The 22,407-nt window shown below is 43.9% G+C and overlaps 2 protein-coding genes across 12 annotated transcripts in view; one reads left to right on the plus strand and one right to left on the minus strand.

The window, feature by feature from the left end:
- Window positions 1-9,072, plus strand: part of kidins220b (kinase D-interacting substrate 220b) — a 69,119-nt gene extending 60,047 nt beyond the window's left edge. For 9 of the 11 annotated variants that reach the window (XM_015354382.2, XM_015354410.2, XM_069197277.1 and 6 more), the window contains 4 exons: window positions 1,576-1,713; window positions 2,224-2,322; window positions 4,242-4,475; window positions 6,740-9,072. In XM_015354382.2, coding sequence (XP_015209868.1) covers window positions 1,576-1,713; window positions 2,224-2,322; window positions 4,242-4,475; window positions 6,740-7,999 — 1,731 coding nt within the window. In that variant the 3' untranslated portion in view covers window positions 8,000-9,072. The remainder of the gene's footprint in view (window positions 1-1,575; window positions 1,714-2,223; window positions 2,323-4,241; window positions 4,476-6,739) is intronic. The other 2 variants (XM_015354429.2, XM_015354437.2) reach the window with 2 other exon arrangements.
- A 4,069-nt stretch (window positions 9,073-13,141) lies between these two features.
- Window positions 13,142-15,147, minus strand: id2a (inhibitor of DNA binding 2a). Its single transcript, XM_006626122.3, has 3 exons — window positions 14,671-15,147; window positions 14,308-14,368; window positions 13,142-13,745 (listed from the first exon to the last, which is right to left on the minus strand). Exons 1-2 carry the CDS (start codon window positions 15,019-15,021, stop codon window positions 14,312-14,314), a joined length of 408 nt encoding a protein of 135 aa, XP_006626185.1. The 5' UTR covers window positions 15,022-15,147; the 3' UTR covers window positions 13,142-13,745; window positions 14,308-14,311.
- Between the last annotated feature and the right edge of the window lie 7,260 nt (window positions 15,148-22,407).

The following is a 22,407-nucleotide window of genomic DNA, read 5'->3' on the forward strand; positions in this document are numbered from 1 at the left end:
TTCCTTAAAGATCATACCGATCAGATAACACAAAACACACTATGAAATTATTAAGTCAGGCCATGCTACTTCCAAGGTTAAAAGATTTTTGGGAAGAAATATAAATATAAATGTCTCTTACTTTTTAAAGGGATGTTTATTTGGGTGATATTTTGTATGCACTGGGATGTATACTGTCCTTTGATGAGATTCTTTCAGCTCCTTCCTTTTCCTTGCTATCAATCAAACTGTTTTGGTTTACAGATTTTATGACTTGTTTCAGATCTGACAATAAATGTTGTGACCCAAGTGACTCACTACTCCTGGTCTTAAAGACTCCAGCCACAGGATTTTTGTCTGTCCTGATCTTTTGGAAATTTAGTTGTAGTAATTAATTGCTCAGAATTAGCAATTCTGAGCTAATTAAATTAGCAGAACCAATTAAAATTGTTTATGTATTTTGAGAAGTAAAAGTAATCGAAATACTCATTACCATAAGTATTGAAGTTCAAATTCCATTTGTCTGTATTCTTATTTCTTCCAGATTGGGTCGCTATACTTATATTATAAGCAAAGATGTGTGATGGACTCATGGTTCTTACCATCCTGTGATTTAGCAACAGAGATCCCAGGATTTACTGTCTTTTACATGCCTTATCAAAACAATAGGAAAAACATGCACTGTTGTAGTATTTTAATATTGCATTTTCAAAATATTAGCGTTTCAGAGTGGAGGATCTTGGAAATAACTTTCAAATCTATTTTGTCTCTGAATTTCCAGTCTTTGCTGTGATATAAAGTTACTTTGAAAGAACAGCTAAATGTTTCAGTTACTGTGCTATTAGTGAGAAACAATTTTCATCACAATGTCAGTGGTTTTCACTTGGGCAGTGTTGATAACAAAGAGCTTTGTTTGAGGCACGCATACCTGTTCTTATCATCAGAATACATTTGCGTATTTAATCTGGTGAGAACATGAGTCTCTTTCAACCATTTGAATAAAGATTAAATGCGGTTAAGCATCAATGAAGGGCAGTGTTGTGCTGGATTGTGTGCTACGAAATAGTTGAAATATATATTATACTATAAGCAAATTGTTATGGAGATGTAATACATCGGCACAAGCACACCTGGTATGACACAAAAAGCATTTATTCTCCAAATGCCTGCTATAGAGAATTAGTAACTTGAAAGCAAATAAGACGTTAATACATTAGAATTGTTATATAAGATTTTTCATTTTTGGAAAAATCACATTTTGCAAAGTGAATTTTATATAGTTCCATGTCTTTGTATTACCATATATGTAGACTGAGAGCCATTGAAAATACAATAGATGCTAGCAATTCTAATACTAGTAATTATCTAACATGTCTGAGATTAACTTTTACTTTATATACCAAAAAGCTCATATTAGAAGTCGATCTCCCACGCATTTTAATACGGCAAGAACTAACTATTTTTCATACCTAACGTTGTTTGTGTTACGTTTGAATTTGATTTTTTCCTCGCGACTAGTAGTAGTGCTCATCTTCCGATACTTTAGCTGTGAGAAACAGCTCAATGACTTCATTTTTAATTAATTGTGTTAAACAGGGCACTGGCTCTGTGGTGTCTGGAGCACCCATGGTTCTGCTTAGTTCCATGAACACGGACTCTGTCTGCGAGAGGATCAAACTTATAGAAGGCATTGACCAGAGCATGGTGCCTCAGTATACTGCCACTATCAAGAAGGTAAGACCACATATCCCCACTTTAAACATATCATTCTGTAGAACTCTGTTTTCTGTATAAGAACTACTTCTCCACATCAGGTACTTGTGGATTCCTGTGCCACATATAGTTGGTGTCTCCCATGTAATTTCATGCAGTTATTTTTAAAATGTATTGCAATTTTAAACTTCTACCAGAAGCACCATGTACCGAATGCTAATAAAGTTTGTTTTCTAGGTGTAATGAAGAAAAACGATTCTCCTCTCTGGCCTGAATTCGTTATAGCACGGCCACGTTAATAACACACTAATAAGCACTGAGTTCTTGTGGTTCAGACACCTAGATGCATAAAGGCAAACCGGCCTAACCCAGTCTTGTGAATTCTTATTTGCAAAGCTTTTCAAAATAAGGAGTTCTTTTAAATGAACTCAGACACGGTAACCATGTGTGTAAATCTATAGACTGTTCTTCAAAGAGAAACTGAATTGCTGTCCTTCAAAAATTTTTACCTGAAACTCTGTCTTGTAACAGGCAAATGTGAATGGCCGGGTGCTCTCTCAGTGTAATTTAGATGAACTCAAGAAGGAAATGAGCATGAACTTCGGAGACTGGCAGCTTTTCAAAGGCACGGTAAGCTGAATTCACTTCTGCGTATTGCCATACTTCTGTATTACAAAAACAAGCTCCACTCCTTGGATCATATTTGTGGAAGCTGTAACGTCTTTAAAAGGTTTCCGATTTTCTTCATTACAATCTGTCTGCGAGATTCAGCTCTGCTTAAGGTTTCAAATAAGAACACATTAACATTGTTGTGCAGATTTCCATTTATATGCACACAAATGCACTTAGTGTAGCCAAAAGCGGCCAGCCATCTGGTACAAAATGAATAAAAGACTGTGTGTTGGGGAAATTATTGTCCAAGAACAGCATCCAGTTGTAGGCATTTGAATAGAGTGAGTATTGTATAAAGCTATCTCTGCAAAAAACATACTCAGACCCTGGGATCTCTAACCTTTTGTCCCGGTGAGCCCCATTCATGATTCTCCAGTGATCCCCTACGGATATTGTTCAGTAGCTGTTATGTACCCAATTAAAGCAGTCTCCTGACAGTGCGTCAATGAGATTTGATCAGTAAATATGATGGATTAGATTCTATAATGTTTTGTGTTTGCTGTTCACCTTGAGTTGTTGGGATCCGATTATTAACATAGTAATAAAATTTGAATCACGAATTACTAGGTGACAAGTTTACGCATAGATCCGGCGTCTGTATACTTCTCGAGGGCACCGAGTATTTGGACAGGTTAATTCCACACTGAGGGGCAGAAAGAAAAGAAAAATCCCAGCCTTTTGGCGGTGTGGCCGGAAGAAGGATTGAGCAGGAATATGAGGTAGAGGGGTGGGTAGGGAGGACAAAAGGAAGAACTTGAGAATGAGTACAGGAGGGGAGAAGGGGAGTGCACAGATATCGGGGAGACTAATTCCAGGGTAAGTGTGAAAGGCTCAGATCTGTAAATGACAGATTTTGAAAAGAACAATTGATCATTGAAAGTTATGGGGATGTGTGAACCTAGATTATAAATAATTTGGGCTTCTGATGTCTGTATCGATCAGGCAGGAATCCTGGAATCTCTGTACTTCCAGGACTGAGATAGAAAGGTCAGTGTAATCTTGTCTAGTATAGGTAGATTCAACTTCCTGTCTGCTTGGAGAGATCTTCCAGCCCCACGATCCTTTTCCTGTAACTCCAAAGTAAATGGCTGCGCACTTTTGGGGAGAGAAGAAATCAGAAGGTTGTTCAGCAACCTCTTCCGAGTGATCTTGCAATACCCCGAGAGGCCAGGCATGTGTGCACCTGGGTATGGATTTGCAGCTGATACAGTGGCTCCTGGCACAACGCAGAGCGCTGGCGTGGACGATGACTGTGGACAGCTACGGGGCCTGCTGGACAGGAAGGCCATGTACACTAGGGGGACAGCTGTCTGAGAAGGCTGGGGACTGGGGAAGCGCAGGTGGAATGTGATTCTGGATGTGAAGAAAGTGCCACATTTGAACCGCTGGGTATTTTCAGTGTGGCATTTACAACTTCTTGCACTTCTCACTCAGCTTGCTGTGTATGTTTTAAATTGTCATTGTGTATAAGATGTCTTAGGCTTCCCACAATAGTGTGTTTCTCACAACACGTAATTGCACCAGTCAAATAAATAGCATCCCGTCAATTAAATAGCATTTGTTCTATATTTTGCACTGAAAGGGCACTTCCAAATGAGTACATTACTGTACTTTAGTAGCTGTTGCATTGATAACTGCAGTGCTGACTGTAGCGGCTCTTCTTTCTAGGCGGTTTTTTGAATGGTAAAATGTGAAGGAGAACGAATTTGTTCACATATCCCATGCCACATGTTTTGGTACATTACTCCAGGGGGTGAAATAGGCTGTATAAGAAGGCCCTGACAGACATCCAGAGAATCACACTAAAGCCGATTCATCCTCAAGGTCAACCCTCAGCCCCTGTGATGTTCCTTCATCCTCTTCCCACGCCCGCGCAGGTAAATGAGTTGCGCCACCTGGAGAGCCAGATAATCCATGAAGACGCCCGGGCGGTCAGCGAGCAAGGAAGCAGCGTGGTGGGGCACGGCGAGCCGGCCAGGCGGCAGGCTCCGAGCTCCGAGAGTGCGGGCAACCCCGACGGCTCCCTCATGTACAACCTGAACTTCAGCTTCGAGGAGCTCAGCACCATAGGGCTGGATGAGCCGACCCGCCAGAGCCACCCCTCCTGGACGGTTTGTACTGCTGCCTGCGGTCATTCACACAGCTGGTCGGGATGGCCTATGTTTCGCAGCACCCTGTTGTGTAACTTACTTTATTATCATCTACTGTAAAATAATGGATAGGTTATTAAGTCATTTATCAATGAGATGTTTTTTATTTCCTATTCTGATAATAGCGATATTGTATATCTAGGATCTTTATGCTCGGGTCTTATAATTATTCACAGTGCGAATTGGAATATGAGATAATTCAGTGCTTGAGGCCACGAGGCTCCTGGTTTGATCCTTGTGTTATTCTGTGCTTGTTGCAAATTCTGCTTGTACTCTGTTCTTTCGATGAGAGGCTCTCGACGGTGACTTTATAGCATTAGTTACTGATCAGATACTGGTGCAGTTGTACTCCGATCTGAATCTTCATAAACAAAAGATTCAGCAAATCAAAGCTTGGGAAGTTTTAGATACTTAGGTACAGAAAGAAACCTATTAGAAATAACAGCTCCTGTTTCAAATATCTGATGTTTTATCAAACACATTCTTACTGAAGAAGAGCACTGTTCATCAAGAGACAGTGACTTGAGGTGCATTGATAAAGGAGCAAAGTGCATGCATGCTACAGTACATAAAGTAAATACCATTTCTAGCTCCAACTTTACTCTATTGAGCTGAGAGAACGATAACCGTCTTCAAAGCCTTGGGTGAAACATTAGCATTTTTCCTTTTTTTCACTACCACAAGCCCTTTTTGATATTTTAGTGGTTTTAGAATATATATCAAAATCAGAGGCTAAAATAATCAAATGGACACAATTAAGGTTTTTCAAGGTGTTCTGAATTTTGTTTACCTTGCATGAAGACACCAAAGAGTCTAAAGATTTAATATCTGAATATGGGCTTACAGAGAAAAAAAAAGTTGGCATTCATTTTGGCTGAGCAGGTGCTTCCAGTGTGATCTTCGACCTTGGTTCTGCATGACTGTAATCTTTGTAAAAAGAAGCTTGTGAATGCTGTGGGCTACGACAAAAATATAATGCCATCTTGCTAGAAAATAAATAGAGAACCACTCAGAACCTGGAATCAGTACAGTAAGAGTCTGAGAGACACTGGGAAGGGCTTTCTCTCACTCGTGATGCTATAGCTGGACTTCCGTCTGTTTTTAGCCCTGTAATTTGGGCCTCTGACTACTAGTTTTGCCTCTGGCATCATCCTCTTCTGTTCACTACCGGGGGACTGATTCAGGTCTCTGGCTTCTATTGCAAGAGTGCCGTTGTAAGATCCGTTGTAATGGTTATATGGAACTTAGTTCTGTTGTTTTACAGCTTCATTCAGAACATTAAATAGACACCATTTAGACAACTGAAGACGCACCAATGATAAGGCAGCCATAAATTCTGTTGTATTTGAACTGAATGATAAAAGGTTAGTGGTGTGTGTCGTTTATTCCTATTCCTAACACCTTTTCGACAAATCAAGATATGCTTCCAAATATGGAATAATGAGAGAGGATGAAAGAGGAAAATATATCTGCAATGAATCGATTAATTGTAGTAGAAGACATAGAAAAAGCATTTCTAGGGTGTGTTCATTAGTTAGAGTAAGCTCAGTCAGGACAGGCAATCATTCAGAGTGCAGGTTAACTCCCGTGTTCTGCATCACCAATCAGAGTTCAGCTTAAGAACATAAAAAACATTAGAGAGGCTGCAAATGAGAAGAGACCAGACATTTAGACCACCTGGCCCGTTAGTAGCTTATTGATCCCAGAATCTCATCCAGCCTTTGTTTGAAGGAATCCAAGGTATCAGCTTCAACCACATGGCTGGTTAGTTGTTTTTTTTTACCCCATACTCCCACAAAGCTTTGGGTTAAGAAGCGCATCCTGTTCTTGGCGCGTGTCACTGGCCGAGTGTGACTGTGCTTCCCAAAGGGGCAGTGAATGATTGACCAAGCACTGGCACAGCTGGGGGGTAGCTGGGCTTCAGCCGACCAGGGTACGATGTGCCTGTAAACTTGGTATGTTGTCAGTGAGAGCTACTGGATAGCCAGTTAAGGCTATGCCCCTGCAGGCACTGTTAGATTTGCGGTGAGAGAAATTGTTGCTGGCTTTGATGAAGTGGATGTTTCTGACGAAACTCTGCACGGCTGTCTTCCCCGTGTTGGTAAGTTAGTTAACAAGTGACGACTCAGGTTTGGAAGAGAAATGATTTTCTATGCAAAATTTTAAGAAAATCTTATGTTGTTCATGCTCATTATTGTTTCTTCTCCGATCTTGTTTCTCTTCAGGCGGCCACACACAGGACTCCAAGCATGTCCAGCCTGAATTCCCAGGAATCTTCTAATGACATCTGCAAACTAACAGACAAGCAACAGGCAGAATACAGAGATGCCTACAGGGAGTATATAGCACAGATGGCCCAGCTTGAAGTAGGAAACAGCACTGGAGAGAAGCCAGTGCAGCCCCACCCTGGCCAGTTCATGCAGAGCAACCCCCTACACTCAGTCCCAGAAGACAAAGGTAAGGAAGGCGAGCAGGATGGCAGGAAGCCCTTTGCCAAAAGAGGTGGTGGCAAGTCCTCTGACATGGTGGACTATACCTCCTCCACTATCTCTACAGCAGACGCCTCCCCCCTGGACCCCATCACAGAGGAAGACGAGAAGCCAGACCACGGCGCCTCCAAGCTGCTCCTGGGGAGGAAGTTGTCATCAGAGAGGGTCAGCCTCTTCCAGGGTGCCGACCTGAAGCTCAAGGGCACCAGCCTGCGCTACCAGAAGCTGACCAGTGACGAAGATGAGTCCGGCACAGAGGAATCGGACAACACTCCGCTCCTCAAAGACGGAAAAGAGAAGAAGCCGGACGCTAAGGCGGCCGACAACAGCCCGGAAGGGAGCAGGCCCTTGGCCAAGGGGAAGGAGTATCTGTCCGATGCCATGCTGGATAAGAAGGACTCCTCTGACTCCGGAGTGAGGTCCAATGAGAGCTCCCCCAACCACTCCCTGCATGATGAGGAGGCGGATCTGTCCCAGCTGGAGAAGGCCAACCTGATTGAGCTGGATGAGGACACCCTGGCCAGGAAGAGGGGCCTACCGCGCAGCCTGAGCGGCCTGCAGGACCCCGCCATTGCCCGCATGTCCATCTGCTCCGAAGATAAGAAGAGCCCCTCCGAATGCAGCCTGATCGCCAGCAGCCCAGAGGAGAGCTGGCCCTCCTCGAAGGTCTACAACCTCAACCGCACCCCCAGCAACACCACCCTCAACAACAACAGCAACGCGCCGGCCAACCGCCGGCAGGCCACGGAGGAGCCCGAGGCCACGCGGCGCGACTCCAGGCACCTGGAGAACAGCATCCCCTCGGTGATCATCGCGCCCGGCTCCAGCACCAACCCCGCCGCGGTGCAGAACGAGAACCTGAGAGGGATCCACCTCAAGAGGGGCTTGAACGCCGGCTACGCCAGGCACTCCAAGGATGGGGCCGCTCCAGAGCTGCACACCGTCGCCTCGGCCGACACCGTCAGTTTTGGGGAGGAGCGGGAGAGCATCCTGTGAAGGGTGTTACCCTAGGGGCCCTGGGGGCTCACGGATGCAGATAGATGTTTGGTATTGTCTGTGGAGTCTGTAAAACGTGTTGATGCATCCCGGGTCGTATATTCAAGACAACGTCACTTCCAGTGCGCTGCCCTTGCTACAGGCCAAGCAGTCTCCCGTTCGGTTAATCAGAACAAAGCATATTCCGTGCACGAGGCCTGTTAAATTGAAGTCTACCTGGCAAGTTTCAAGTGCAAATTACTGTACCAAGCCAGTCCTGGCCGCAGTAAAACGAGAACACGGCCTGATGGTCTGGTCCTCAGAAAAACACTTCACTTCTTTAGACCTATAAATGTGACGTAATTCATAATGTGCTCGCGTACATCTGTTCATTTCTCTGCCCTGCTTGTGAAGTGGCAAAGAAAATTGTGGAGTGACTAATGTTATTTGAAATTGCCAGTGGAACTGGAGAGTAAACCAATATTTAGAAATTGTCATTGTGTCTAGTGTAACCTGCATGGTGATGTGCTTATTCATGTCTGGTAATTTAAATAGGGCTGCTGATTGATTAACTCCATGTTAGATGAACTGCTGCATTTCAATTCAGATTTTTGCCTGACCTTGTGACTTTCACAAAATGCCTCAGCCCTTGAATGATGATGAAAATTGCGAAAGACTGACTTCTTCCAAAAACCATAGCATGTCTACGACTGCATGCCATATTTGAATGCCAGATGTTATAGATGTAGTGCTGCGGTGGTAAAAAAAAAAACATTTCGTAAGATGACTTGTGATACTGTTAATGTCAACAGAACTTCAGTTTTCAGCCTCTAGCTGTGTAGACTTTAGGACAGCGCGTTTCTTGTGTTGTTAGAATGCCAGTGTTCATTGTTTTGAAATTCCAATCTATCGGTGGTGCTGGAACTTGTAAGTACAGTAAATCGTGGTTTTAAAAGTGTTGATCGTTCTAGAGGTGACAAACTGTGTAGCATGTACTCTATACTTAAATTGTGCTGTGGCCTGGTTAGAGCTCTGTTCCTGTATTTCTGGAGTATATTTGAAGATGTATGGCAAATAAATGTCTGATGTGTCAATATTTTTTTCCCATTGTTTTCTGGCGGGGGGGTTAACCCACATCACATAGACGATCATGTCTGCAGACATGCTTCAGGAACTTCAGTGATCATTTGAAGATCAGAGGTTTTTAGTGAACCTTAATGTAAATAAGTGTAAATTAGGCATAAAATATGGCCCGTGTTGACACATTTATTGATTTGTTATCCAGAAGAACCTTTTGATTGTTGTCTCGCTTTGTTTACATTTTCCAAAAAGAAGATACATTTTCATCACAGACTTCTGAGACGCAAGCACCTGTTCGTGTCCACCTTGAAGCATGTTTGTGGTAAATGAACTTGCTTTTCCAAATTGCTATGTCCGTCTTTCATCTGCTAAAGAATGGAAGCAGGGTTTCCACAAAATATATTAGTGTTTTTAAATGCTGGTAAAAAAACTCTTTGAACATGTTCACATTGTGCTTTTTTTAAATAGAACTGCAAACCTCATTCTCACCGTCAGTTTTGGAGAACATGCATACCGTACATACATGTACATGTTTGTTTTGTGATTTAATTGAGGATGGTGTTCACCAGTGAGTAGCGTTTAAAAGATCTTTAGGAAGAATGTCTATCATGGATATTTTCAGCAGCAACAGTTCACTGTGACCGCCATATCATAGCGAGATTAAAGTGTAGTGCAGTTTGTCAGGAGTGTGACAACGACGGCGTAGCTGAAGGTTCGTACAGAATGACCCTGGAGCTCACAATAGTGTTCAGTATGTTCTGCCCTGTCAAAAAAACATTTTTAAAAAAGCCTGCATTATCTAAACGTTCTTCCATTGTAGGCGATTCAGAGGTCACGCCTGCAGACTGCTACACGAAGGGCTATTTCATTCAAGTTGGAATAGACGATTGATTCAGGTTAATAGTACTCGTATCCTTTACGATTGCAGAACGTACATAAAGGCCAGTGTTTCTTAGGTTTATTAGTATCAAACCAAATTGCTCAATAAATTAGGTTCTTCATAGAATCTTTGAAGAAAAAAAACTTTCAATATAACATTGGCTGATGTTGACAGTAAAATGCGCAACAGAATTGAGGATTTAACAGTGTTTGAAAGAAATATTGCTTCCGGGATTTCCCTCATCCCGTATTAAATAGTGCATGTTTTGCCGAAATAGCCAGTTCGTAAAAAAAGTATGGAATAATTTATATATAGGAATATACAAGAGATTAAACGAAATACCGATGGGAATGAAGGACATTTTTCTTAACGTTATCGTGCATCATCAAATACGACTTCGGTAAAGGTTAAACCGCATAATGACACGGTGATGGATATTAACCTCTAATTGGGGAGGGTGTTTTAAAGCAGAAACAAATCACCTCTGGCTTTTAGGATTTGCGTTTTTTCAGTCAACCTGAATTTGCAATAGTCCGTAGTTAGGAGTGGATTTGCAATCTCATTTCTTTAAGATCTGCATTTCGGCCCTTCTTTTAACCTCTCGCCTTCAACGGGGTTCGAGATTGTGCTGTAATTTGCAACTTTACAAGTGAATCACAAGAACATAAAGGGTGATGACGAAGGCGTATTCGAGACAGTTGACTTCTGAGGCGATCTCCCCGCAGAAACGGAAATTTAGGGCTGGTTTAATGCCAGAGGCAACAGTACAGAACGGGGGCAGGGGGGCAGATCTTTTTGATAGCTAAAGCTGAAGTAATCAGTGAGGCCCCCCTTCTGGATTTTTTCCACGACGATGCTCTAAACGTACTTCTCCCCGGTTACTGTAGTATTATTTTAAGACGACGTGTATTGCTAATCAGTCAAAACCGCTCTCAAGGCTTGACACCTATAGTGAAGTGCCGATTAACATACTTCACGTAGAGGATGATGAACTTGTCGCCGTTTACAGCTAACCATGATGCGGAATCATTTCGCATAATGCACTATTACGCCTCGCAAATCGTTAAATTCACTCTGGTGGTAAATTACTGTCCTCACTCGCTGGAGAAACGATGTTCTAGTCTTACAGTATAGAGACTCATTGCTGATGGTTAACTACAACTCCAAATGCCGAGAGTTTGAATTTTACAGACGAAATGCCCCCGCTGGCGATGTGATCAGATAATTATAGAAATATATGTCAGCAACATATCCAAGCGCTATGCAAGTAGAAAGAGAAAGGCGTTGATGTAATGACATTTTCAAAAGCTGCAGAAGAACCTGCTGTTTGTAGCCAAAAAATAAAGAAATGTCGCGATGGCACTCTGGGTGAGCAAGAACTAGTTACCAGCTGTGGTATGAGAAGACCATACAGTGATTTATCTGTGCCGCTCAGCACAGTACGGCGCTGTTGCACGCGAGTCTTTCCTTTTGTTTTGTTTTTTTCCAGTAAAATGTCTCCATACCTACTGCACGCCACCCGCAGCACCTTCATTTAAAACCCTGGAGACGAGCTCAGTTTCCATTTCCCACGGGTACTTTCTATTCTTGAAGTCACCCATTAATCACACGACACTCTTCGCAATAAAAAAAAGCGATAGGGGGCGTGCTACTCCCACAAAGCTGTATCAGTTAAGGAATGCGTGCAGCACATTTTCAGTTTTGTCTTCGTTAGCACGGCCGCTGAAAGACCAATATATAAGTGAATCTTCTCGCATCATTTCATAGTTCTGTCTCTCTTTGAAGAAAATAAAATATAAACCTTAAATAATATGAAAACATTAATTAAAATACATTATAAACACCCTTCCGCCCTGTCAAAAACCACTTTATTGCACTTTTACACCTAAGTCTGGTTAAAACGCCAAGAGTAGGTCCTTACTATTTTACGTTAGATTTAATCAAGTTTACCGTTTTACCTACGACGTATTGTGTGAGGTGTAAAGAATATCCTCAGGTATGGGCGTGGACGTTACAGGAAGGTGGGCCCGGGAATTTGTTTAGATCAGTCTCACCTCATTTGTAAATAACAGTCCCAAGATGTGGGCTCCTTCCCCCCCAGCTGTTTCCCTTCTAATTGGTTAATTATTGTTCCGACTCGATGCTCATGTAGAGCATCTGTGTGTTACCAGCAAGGGGGCGCTCTTTACCACTTTATTGGGACTTTAGACATATAAACGTTGCATAGGAGTATTATACGGATACTATGATTAGTACCAGTCCCGACAGAAGCTATATACCGATAGATGCACATTTTGAAATTCAATTTTATATTAATTCGGTGTGCTGTGCATGATGTTACTTTCTCCCGGACTTAAAGGGAAGTTTACTTTTTTTGTGCAACAAAAAAATCGAACTTCTGAACTGGATTCCCCAACAATCTGTCTCGCATCTGATGACCAGATCAGTTTACCCGGATTTTACTTTTATGTTGATGCTCACCGTTCGTTCACTGCGCTCAGCACATCCCTCTCGGCTTAAATACCAGTTTTCGCTTCGCCGGTCGGTCGGTGTAGTGTTTATGAGTAACCAGTAGCTGCTCTCCCCGAGTCAAAAGTACTTCCCCGGGCTGCGTGTCAAGGGCAGGGAAGGGCAGTCCTCGTAGCGCCTTCCAAACACCTGCTTAACAGGTGAAAGTTGCTGCACACGGCGAGACCAAGTCGGCTCGCACTTCACAGAAAAAGTCCCCATTGAAGAGGTCCTGCTTGCTGAACTGATTTACTGTAATTTTTTCACTACGACGTTTCGTCTGGCCAAGAAAGAGCAGCCGTACGAATCAGAATGAAAAAAAAAACTCATTAAAGAGGAATGGGATTTGAGCTACGAGATACACACTTTTTTAAATAATGATTTGTCGGGCCAGCGGGTAATTAATGCGAAGGAACCCAGGACAAGTTTATCTATCAGATAAACCACAGGTTAATCCTTGGAAGATGGGTATATTTCTAGAGGTCGTTACACAGGAAACATTTCCCAAATCATCACATGATATATTTAAAAATGTGTTAAAAAACATACATCACTTATTTTGGGAGTGGGCGCTGGGGGGGGGCATTTTTACAGCTGTTTGAAACGTGTATTACAAGTGAACAATTCTTCACTATAAAAGCATCACCACAGATTGTACCAGTCCTGAGAAATACACCCGTCCAGAAGTTCAGGGAGACGTTCAAATAAAGCATTTGATTTATTTTGTATAAAAGGTACAATTTACAATATTACTTTTATAAAAAGTTTCAGCATAATTAAGTACAGCATTACATTGTCTGCAGAAATGTACAATCTCTGCAACTATACAAGTTAAACTCCAATCAGAGTGCACAAGATTTCACTCACACTTTTTTTTTTACAACGTCCAGTCCTCTTCACGTGCCAAAAAAGTAACACTTCTGACAAGACAGACTAAACTTTATAAAGCAACTAACCCAAGTTGTCTTCTAGTCACGCTCCACCTTTGCAAAAAAAGGCAAAGACTTGTTACGGGTGATAGGCGATTATATTCTTATTTCTTCCGGCTCCCACTGTTGGGAATATTATAACGAGCCTTCCGTTTGAAGAAAGGACCAAAAAAAAAAAGTCTTTCGATAAATATGAATGTCCGAAGAGATAACACATCACATACATCGTCCTTTTTTAAAAAAAAACCAAACAAAAACAAAACAGTCTTTCTCGATTTCATAAAAAGAATCCAAACTGGGGAGGACGTGTGTGGGGAGGGAGAAAAATCTGTTCCCGGGTCCCATTTATTTTTGTGTCAAAACCAAACACCTGCAAAAGATTGAGAAAGAGAGGCGTGTTTAGAAAAATGCAAACAAGGCAAGAGATCCGGACAGACTGGCGCCAGAGAGGAAGTCGCAGTTTTAACATTTAACCAAACACTCAAATACTGGGCAAACCCTGGAGTCCAGATGTACACACAGTCGTACAGTCGGGCTGCACATCCTAAGAAGTTCTCACTACAAATCTGGGAATGGATCTAGTTAATTGCAGTACTGTTGGCGCCTGCTTACTGTTTGCAGCAATTATGGGCAGACATCTAGAAGCCCGTATTACCATAATTCCCAGCATGAGTGGAACTATGTCAAAAGATCTTTGACTTATAACAGATAAGGCTAAGACAGCAGCGTTGCTTCGGTTTGGGTTATTTCAAGTACCGTTATTCTCAAGCAAATACTGCACATCATTGATTTATAGGGAAATTATGATTTGTGACAGTACACGACTTTAAGGTAGACCACCCCGAACACACAGTGATCTTACTCCCGGGGCAAAATTCACAACCTCTTTTGAAAGAAGAAAAAACGAATGATGCATTCAGAAAAGCACGTACCAGTTTAGCGAAAGAGCGTCTTGCTGTCATCTGTCATTAATTCTGTTGGAAACTCGGCCGACTGCAAACAAACAACACATTTTAGCACCCTCGCAAAACACAACGGCACATGGGTTTTACAGAATACATTTCCATTAAGCCTAACAAAGGCCACTGTACATCAGCTGCTGAGGACATTTAATTTACACGGTACGAGAACGAAGCTGCTTCTCGTGTTTTTTTTTTCTTACCGTCGTACTGATCTGCACAAGAACTACGCTGCTACTGGGATTAGGCGTTTAAAAAGGCACAGGTGGTAGCTTCACAGTCGCTTTTCCTGCGACAAAAACAATAAAGAGTGTGCGAGCGGTTCTGCAGTTTTACCTGTAAGGAGAGAATGCCGATGTCCGTGTTGAGGGTGGTTAAGGGAGTCCTGGATGTCGCTTGCCCCGGTCGCTGATGATGGAGGCTGCTTATAGCGGAATGAGAGTCCAGGGCGATCTGTAGGTCCAGGATGTAATCAATGACATGCTGCAGGATTTCCATCTTGCTCACCTTCTTGTTCTGCGGGATGCTGGGGACGAGTTCCTTCAGTTTGGAGTAGCAGTCGTTCATGTTGTACAGCAGACTCAAAGGATCATCCACCGGGGTCTTGCTTCGGGAGATCCCGAGACCGTGCTCAGACAAACCGGCGCTGTTTTTCCTGAAGGACCTCACGGGGCTTATTGCTTTCATGTTTCTTCACTTCGGAGCCGTCGGTCAGTACGCTGCACTAAAACAGGGAGGGGAGGGGGGCAAACCGCTGCCTTCCTCGAGTTGCTACCGCCTGTTCTCTAGCGCACGGACTGAAGCGGCGAGCTGTCACGGCTGTTTTATACGGCTCCGAGCTGGGCCTGCCCGAGCGCCGCACCACTGAGCGGCATTGGCTGGGAGGGCAACGTCGCTCACCGGTCTAGCGCCACTCCATAGGGTGAGCGGCAGCTAGCCCCACTCCCACGTCTTCCGCGTTCTTAACCAGTGAAAGCTTTTACTAGAGGTGGTCCCGAGAAAGTGCCACAGCTCCGCAGGGTAATTTTGGAAAATTGAGCCTTTACCTGTTTCTGATAAAGGGAATTAATGAATTGCGTGAGGAGATTGTCAGATCAACGCCACCGTTTGTGGTTTTTAACGAACATATGCCACCCCCTCGTACCTAGTTTGTTAAGGCATAATTTTTCATTTTATTTTTTTTTTGTAGAGGGGAATGGAACACACGTTTGACATATATGTTATGTGTATGAATGTTTGCATCGTGATCCAATAGTGTTTTGTGGTGTTTTTTTTTTTTACCGGGCCCGTTGTGAAACGATTCGCAGATAAACACGCATAAATCATTAAACAGAACTGCACATTCCTGGAGCACGTTTTCTTTGCGAGCAATCTTTTCGAGAAAGCCTCTCAAGAAAACCGTGAAGACTTAACTCCCAAGAGAATGGAAGTTAAGTGGAGAGAGAACCTAGGGGTGTGATTAATGTAAAACAAGTGTTTGTAAGGAAATGTACGCATTCATTCATATTTTATTTACACTTCCGAGGGTCACCAACTGACTGAAAAACTAAGAAAAAAACAATGCACAAAAATACAATATTTTCTTGCTTTCTCTGGTATTTTTCTAGTTTGAAAAATACAACACAATTAAAGAGCAGGGGTGAAAAAAAATAGTCAAGGTTTTCTCACAAGTTAGGTCTTGCGGTCATTTGCCGTGAGAGTGTATTGGACATACTTTTCCAGACTAGCCTTTCAAACAAGGGCAATGACCTTTTGAACCCACGTCGTGGCATTGTATATTTTAATCTCAGTTTTGGCTCCCAAGAATTGCTGTGTCTTATTAATATGTGTGCTAAATTGTTAAGGTCATAAAAAGAGGAGATAAAACCTAGTGTCATTAGTGGAAATACAGTCAAACGTTAAAATAGCAATGCACTATACAGTTCTACCTACTTTTACTTTTTTTTGCTTATTTGGTGTGCTTGGAAGTGGTGTGTTGGGGACGAGGAGGTGACCTATAGTGATTTTGTTCTCTGTGATAACGGTGTGTGTAGGCACGACACAGTATTCGTTGAGCATTTATTAAGAGCAGAGATGTGGACAAGTACATTGATTATCTGTATCTTTATTGCCACACAACAATAGTTGGTGGAATTTGCTTTCGGTACAGCGGTACAATGAGACATACATTCAACATATACAGTATAACAATGTAAATAGGACAGAAGACAATTATATGGACACAATAGTACCTTTTTTAAAAAAACGAGGTTAAAAGGAGAGGAGTTTGAAGAAGGGGAAGGCATTTTTACGCACATTTGTTTTTTTTAATTCTGAAGAAGAGAAAAACTATAAATGAGTTATTCTGTTCTGCTAAACGGAGCAGGGAAGCGCGGAAGATTTCCGAACGTAGCAATTACGTAATTAAAACTGCATAAAAAAGTGATCCTGCATCAGTGTAAACATGCAGCATTCCTCAGCTGGTGCCGGGGGATTGGAGCTCCCAGCGCAGAAAGCGGCAGCCACGGGGCTCCCACGGGTGGAGAGCACCGCGCGCTTCTTCGTGCCTCGCGATCCAGGGCAGTGCGTGTCTTATTGAAAACGTCGGAGAAAACAAAAAAGGTGCAATAATAGTCCCATCTGCAGCAGGGAGGTAATATACGCTACGTCGCCCCAATAAAGATGAATTCTAGGACTGAAACGGGAAAGTAAGCACGCAATAGTTGCACTACTTAGGCGTTGTGATGTCTACAATGCCCACAATACTGTCCGGAATACCGATATCGGGTAGTGTTTATAATCGGATGGCTATGTACCTAGGCTGCAATTAACCGGAGGCTTTTAATCAGCATCGAATGATTGTCTGTTAACCCCTGACTACATTTTAAAAGGATGGCTTAAATTCTATGAAATATGTCGTTCTATTTTGTTTTAGTATTCACGTGTGTCATGGAAACTGCGAATTGTGTTTGCTTGCAACTCGAGGCATCATTTGTACCGCGAAAAACAAACGAGACGCTCGGTCCCGGTGCTGCTGTGAGCTGTACAACGGTTCATTTTCACATCCACAGGAGGACAGCCGTGGAGGCTAATAAATTCCTTTTTATTGAACCGACTTCGAATGATGCAAGTGACCTGAGCGTATCTCGCCCTAATCTGCAATCACTCCAATTACACTGTTCACTTAACTGGTATAATATTACACGGTCTGGACACACAGAAGTGATCTGCACGCAGAGCACTGCAGAACCATTTTGTTAGCGACGCGAAGGAAGCAGGATAATCCCGACTCAATTCCGTATTGAAAACCCTCGTTCACTTCTAATGAGACGCGATGAGATGTGGGATTCACGACGTCTTGTCCACATCTGGTGCAATTTGGATTTTTCCCCTTTCTCTCCCCTTCTTTTTGTTCTCACAGCTGTGTACATTTCGCATGACACCCTGACTGATCCCTGACAGGTGATGAATTGGCACCGAGCAAGCAGCAGCACTGAGCAGCGCCGCGAGCTCCAGCGCTCGCCGACTCTCTGGCGCCGGCCCCGTGACGTCACCCCATTCACTGCCGCCCTCCAGCCAGTCCTCGCGGCGCCGCTCAGGCGGCTGCCATGGCGACGGGGGCTGTCAGTCAGCGCCAGCTCTCAGCTGATCAATGGGGCCTGAGCGCTGAGAAACCGGGGTTTAATTCGTCACCTGGGCCCGCTCGCTGCTCCGGGGCCCAGCACACCTGCACAGATTTTGCCTCGCTTAAATTACATTTTATTTGGAAAGGGGTCACTCCTTCGCACAGTCGTGTAAGGGGAGATGCCTAGCCATAATGAAATTCAGCTGCGCTTGTAAATGAAAAGAGAAATGTCTTGGAAGAGCGTGGCTTCAGGATGACTGGACGTGTAAATTGTGACAGAATTCAAGTACTTCCAACTACAGCTGTAGACAAGTTGCGCCGTCACGGGATGACAATTGCTTGGCTTCATTTAGGCCCCAATTACAAGCACTAACTGATATGCGATATTCTATAATCCCATCCAAGAACAAATACTTATTTTACTTCTATACAGTTTGCCCAGTGGTACAGCAGAAATGATTGCAGTACCCCAGGGGTTACGGTACGGCCGCGCAGGCGTGCCAAGCGTTGACAAACCGATCCACAGTCATAAGTTTTGAAAGTATCGAAAAAGGACTGTGAAAAATAGAAATACATGCTAAAACGTCATAGGGATTAAATTAATGACTGTAAATTCCACTGCCCGGTTGTATTCAGTAATTTAATTCTATCCTTTGCGTCCATAAATGACGCAGTTGTTGTTTTAACATTGGTAAATTTTGTACAGAAATGATAACAAAAGTATCCTCGCTGCTTGGCATCTCTGCTAATAACACTTAATTCAATTATAAACCTCAAGTGGCTTGTTTGTCTGGTTATGTTTTGGCACTACATTACAATATTCGACAGCGAGGGAGAAGTGTGTGAATATCAAATAGCCTCTTAAGATCCTTAAACTTGCAACCCCGTCATGCAGACAAGCTTCCAGTTTTCTCGAGCGAGACGGTCCGGAACGACGTTTCTCTCTTTCTTTTTTTTCTCCCTTTTGAGTTCACAAAGGATTTCCCTGTTGCTTTTTGTGTCGGTCGCAAAAAAAAAAGCAAAAAAGAGAGAGAGAGAGAAGAATTTTAAGTTGAAGCGATAAGGCCTGAAAAACAATACGGCATTGCCAGTAAAGTTGACGTGAGCTCGGCAGGCTGGCGTCAGGGTGTCTGCGCCGCCTTCGAGTTCAGTCGATCCAGCTATCTGCAGCTGCACTCGCTACACAGTCAGCCCGCGGAACAATAATGCTGTGGGCTGCCTCCTCTCTTCAAAGGTCCCCCCCCCAACACTGATCCCTAACATTCAGCTCTCAAATGCTGTTCACAATCCGGTCACTGTTTGTCCATTACCATCTGTGGGAAATTATCCCTTATCCCCCTCTCCACCCCCCCCCCCCACACACACACACATACACAGGCATCGGGGTCGAAAATTCAGCCAAGCAACTTTCAATTCCGTGAGAGCGCAACTTTTCCTACAGCTGTAGTTTTGGAAGAGTTTTCAAGACTGCGATCTCCAGCAGCCCGGCTTCCTAGGCGCCGGAGCACGGCGAGGGGCTCAGAATAAAAGGTTAACAAACGAACAACAACAACAACAACAACAACAAAAAAGGCAGTATCTCAAAAGCAGGAGCATACACTGAGAACTGTCAAATCTGGCAAACGACGCGCTACGGTTTTGTTTCAGTGTTGGAATTCTTCACCAAGAGCAGGCTGCTCCATCCTCCTTTTAAGTTTCTGTCCCCTGTCTGGGAGATCTGTAGTCATGCTCATGTCGACGAATCTGTCATTAAGCACCGCCAGAGGTCTGGTCTCAGAATAAGGTCTCGGTAGACTTGCGACTACACGCACCCGCCCTACGAATCCCCTCGCGTCCTCGCCGATACGGAATTCATTTCCACGCCAGAAGAAACCTATTTATTAAACCCACGAGCGAATGCCGTTTGTTTTTCCTCCCCCGGGCGCGATCTGCCGAGCCTTCGGTCCAGGTAGGTATAGGAAGGAGGGAGGGAGGGAGGGAGGCGGATGGCGAGGTGCGCGCCGAGCTGCCGGACAGCTCTGTCGGGGCGGCTCAGCCGGGCACCCCCGCGGCAGAGCGAGGTTTCCACGCGCCTGTCGCGTGCCGCCGAGTAACGCACGAGAAAACCGACAGGCGCGCGACTCTTGTAGGGGGAGCGTCGACCCCGGGGGGCGGGGCCTGGGTGTGCGGCCATTGTGCGACCTGAAAACAGTCAAGAGCCCGCAGGAGGCGGAGGCGCCGCCACCCCCCCGTCCGCCCCGCCGCCCAGAAGTGCGCAACTTGGGTCGAGTGAAAAAAGCAACCGGGGGCTGCGCTTTTTATTAGGGGGGGGGGACGTCCACAGGTCTATAAACGGTCTTGTTCCTCTCACCAAAACAGTTTGTACTCTAAATGATTAGGACCTTTCCATATTTATCTTATACCCATGTCAAAGGAAAGCTGTAGGACACCCCCCAAACACCACAGAGTTCAGAACTGTTGCTGTCTGATTCAGGTTTATTGGAGTCCAGACTGTGTTGCTCTGCTTTACACCACTCAGCGGACCTCCGATTTTATTTTTACTAAGGCTGACAGTGCGAATATCAAAGCATTTCCCACAATTTTTCTTCCTTTTCCTGAAGAATTTGAAAGTAATAAAAACAAAAACTTGACTTCCTAGTCGTAATCAACATTTAGTTAGGGGTACATTATTTTCGACATATTTATTTTAATTTAGACGTGATAAAACCAACCGCTGTGAAAACAGTTCTTAGTCCTAACGGTATATTTGGTGAAACTTGCACACGGTGTATTACATTTGTCGAATGTAAATTCTCTTAATTGTAAATGAATGTATTTATCTGCTTCTGTTATCCAAAGAGATTTGCATTTGAGTCCCTAAGACAGCTATGCTATCACCTGATATTTCCCCTCGGCAGTCCGGATGAAGTACCTTTCTCAAGTTTCGCACTTGGACGCACAGCTGTCTGGTAACAAAGGTCAACATCACTATTTCAAAGAAGTGTTTACTTCTTATCTTGACATAGCAGAGTGGAAATTTTGATTTTTGTTTCTCAACAACATTACATTCTCAAAATTATCAATATCTATCCCTCTGTATTGCACAACGTCTACTCTAATAATAATAATAATAATAATAATAATAATAATTATTATTATTATTATTATTATTTTTGGACACTCCACTCAAAGCTTTACAAGTTATTTGGACTATCCTCCCCCACAGTCAGTGTGTAGCCCCTATCTGGATGATGTAACAGCAGCCATAGTGCAGCAGTGCGCTCACCACACACCAGCTGTCAGTGGGGAGGAGAGCAGAGGAGTTCACAGAGCGGTATTATTAGGAGGTGGCCATGATTTGTTAAGACCAGGGGGAAATTTGGTTGGGACACTATAGTTAACAGCCCTAATCTTTTGGAACTGCCCTGGGATTTTATGTCTTTTTCTATGTTGATCTTATGTTTATGGACCTTGGTTTTACGTCTCATCTGAAGGACAGCACCTTTTTTACAGAACAGCATACCTGTCACTATACTGGGGCATTAGGACCCACACAGACCACAGGGTGAGCGCCCCCCCACTGGCCCCTCTAACACCTCGTCCAGCAGCAACCTTAGTTTTTCCCAGGAGGTCTCCCATCCAGGGACTGACCAGGCTCACACCTGCTGAGCTTCAGTGGGCTGCCAGCTGTGAGTTGAAGGGTGATATCGCTACTGGCCTTAAATTGTTTGTGAAGTCTGGATTACGCAATGCCCCCGAATTAAAAAGTGCAAGAACTTTGGGGAACAAAAAAATCAAGAGATGATATGTGCCACCTCATTCTTTCCATTAAGAGATAAAACGGCCCTATCTGAGACAAAATGCAAGGCAGGGGACTTCCTCGATTGCGAATCTTTAGGAAACACGATAAACAAATGATTCTAAAGCGATGGAAAACAATCCATCGTCTGCAAATGCTTCCCTGGGACTGAAGAAAAAGAAGCCTGCAATGTTTTTTTTTTTTCCTCCGTCAGCCGGTCCAGCTCCCTGTGACACAGCAGCATGCAGAACAACCACGGAGGCCAACTGCTACAGCACAGTGACCTGCCGCTGCTGGTGCCTTCCCCCCACCTCCCTCTGCTTAAAAGTCACATGCGGCTGCTGCTGACCACCCATCAGGGCGTCGCTGAAATGTTACAGACCCCAGTAGCAGCGAGCCCCTATAGGACACGGCGAGCCGGGGTCGGACTGGAGTGGAAACAAAGGCCAGCGACGCGCCGTGTGTCTGCCAGGCAACCCCACGCTAAGAGCCGAGCTCCCCGTACCTCTCGAAAGACGCCGTTTTTAAAAGACAGCTCCTGGCAGCGTGCTGTTCTTCCACTGCAGACAGCTGTTACGGGTGAGGGAGGCCTTTATTCTGCGGTTCTCATTGCTAACGGCAACCTTTCAGGGAGAAAGGTTAAGCAGAGACACACACACACACAAAAAAGAAGTCCAGGCTCCTTTCACGG

Source organism: Lepisosteus oculatus, chromosome 2, assembly GCF_040954835.1.
Source record: "Lepisosteus oculatus isolate fLepOcu1 chromosome 2, fLepOcu1.hap2, whole genome shotgun sequence".
NCBI lineage: Eukaryota > Metazoa > Chordata > Actinopteri > Semionotiformes > Lepisosteidae > Lepisosteus > Lepisosteus oculatus.

Bases quoted from the DNA above. Each gene is read 5' to 3' on its own strand.
- id2a (XM_006626122.3), bottom strand. From the start codon at position 15,021: ATGAAAGCAATAAGCCCCGTGAGGTCCTTCAGGAAAAACAGCGCCGGT. The intron at 14,369-14,670 runs GTAAAACTGCAG...GTTTGTTTGCAG, and splicing joins TCGGCATTCTCTCCTTACAG to TCGGCCGAGTTTCCAACAGA.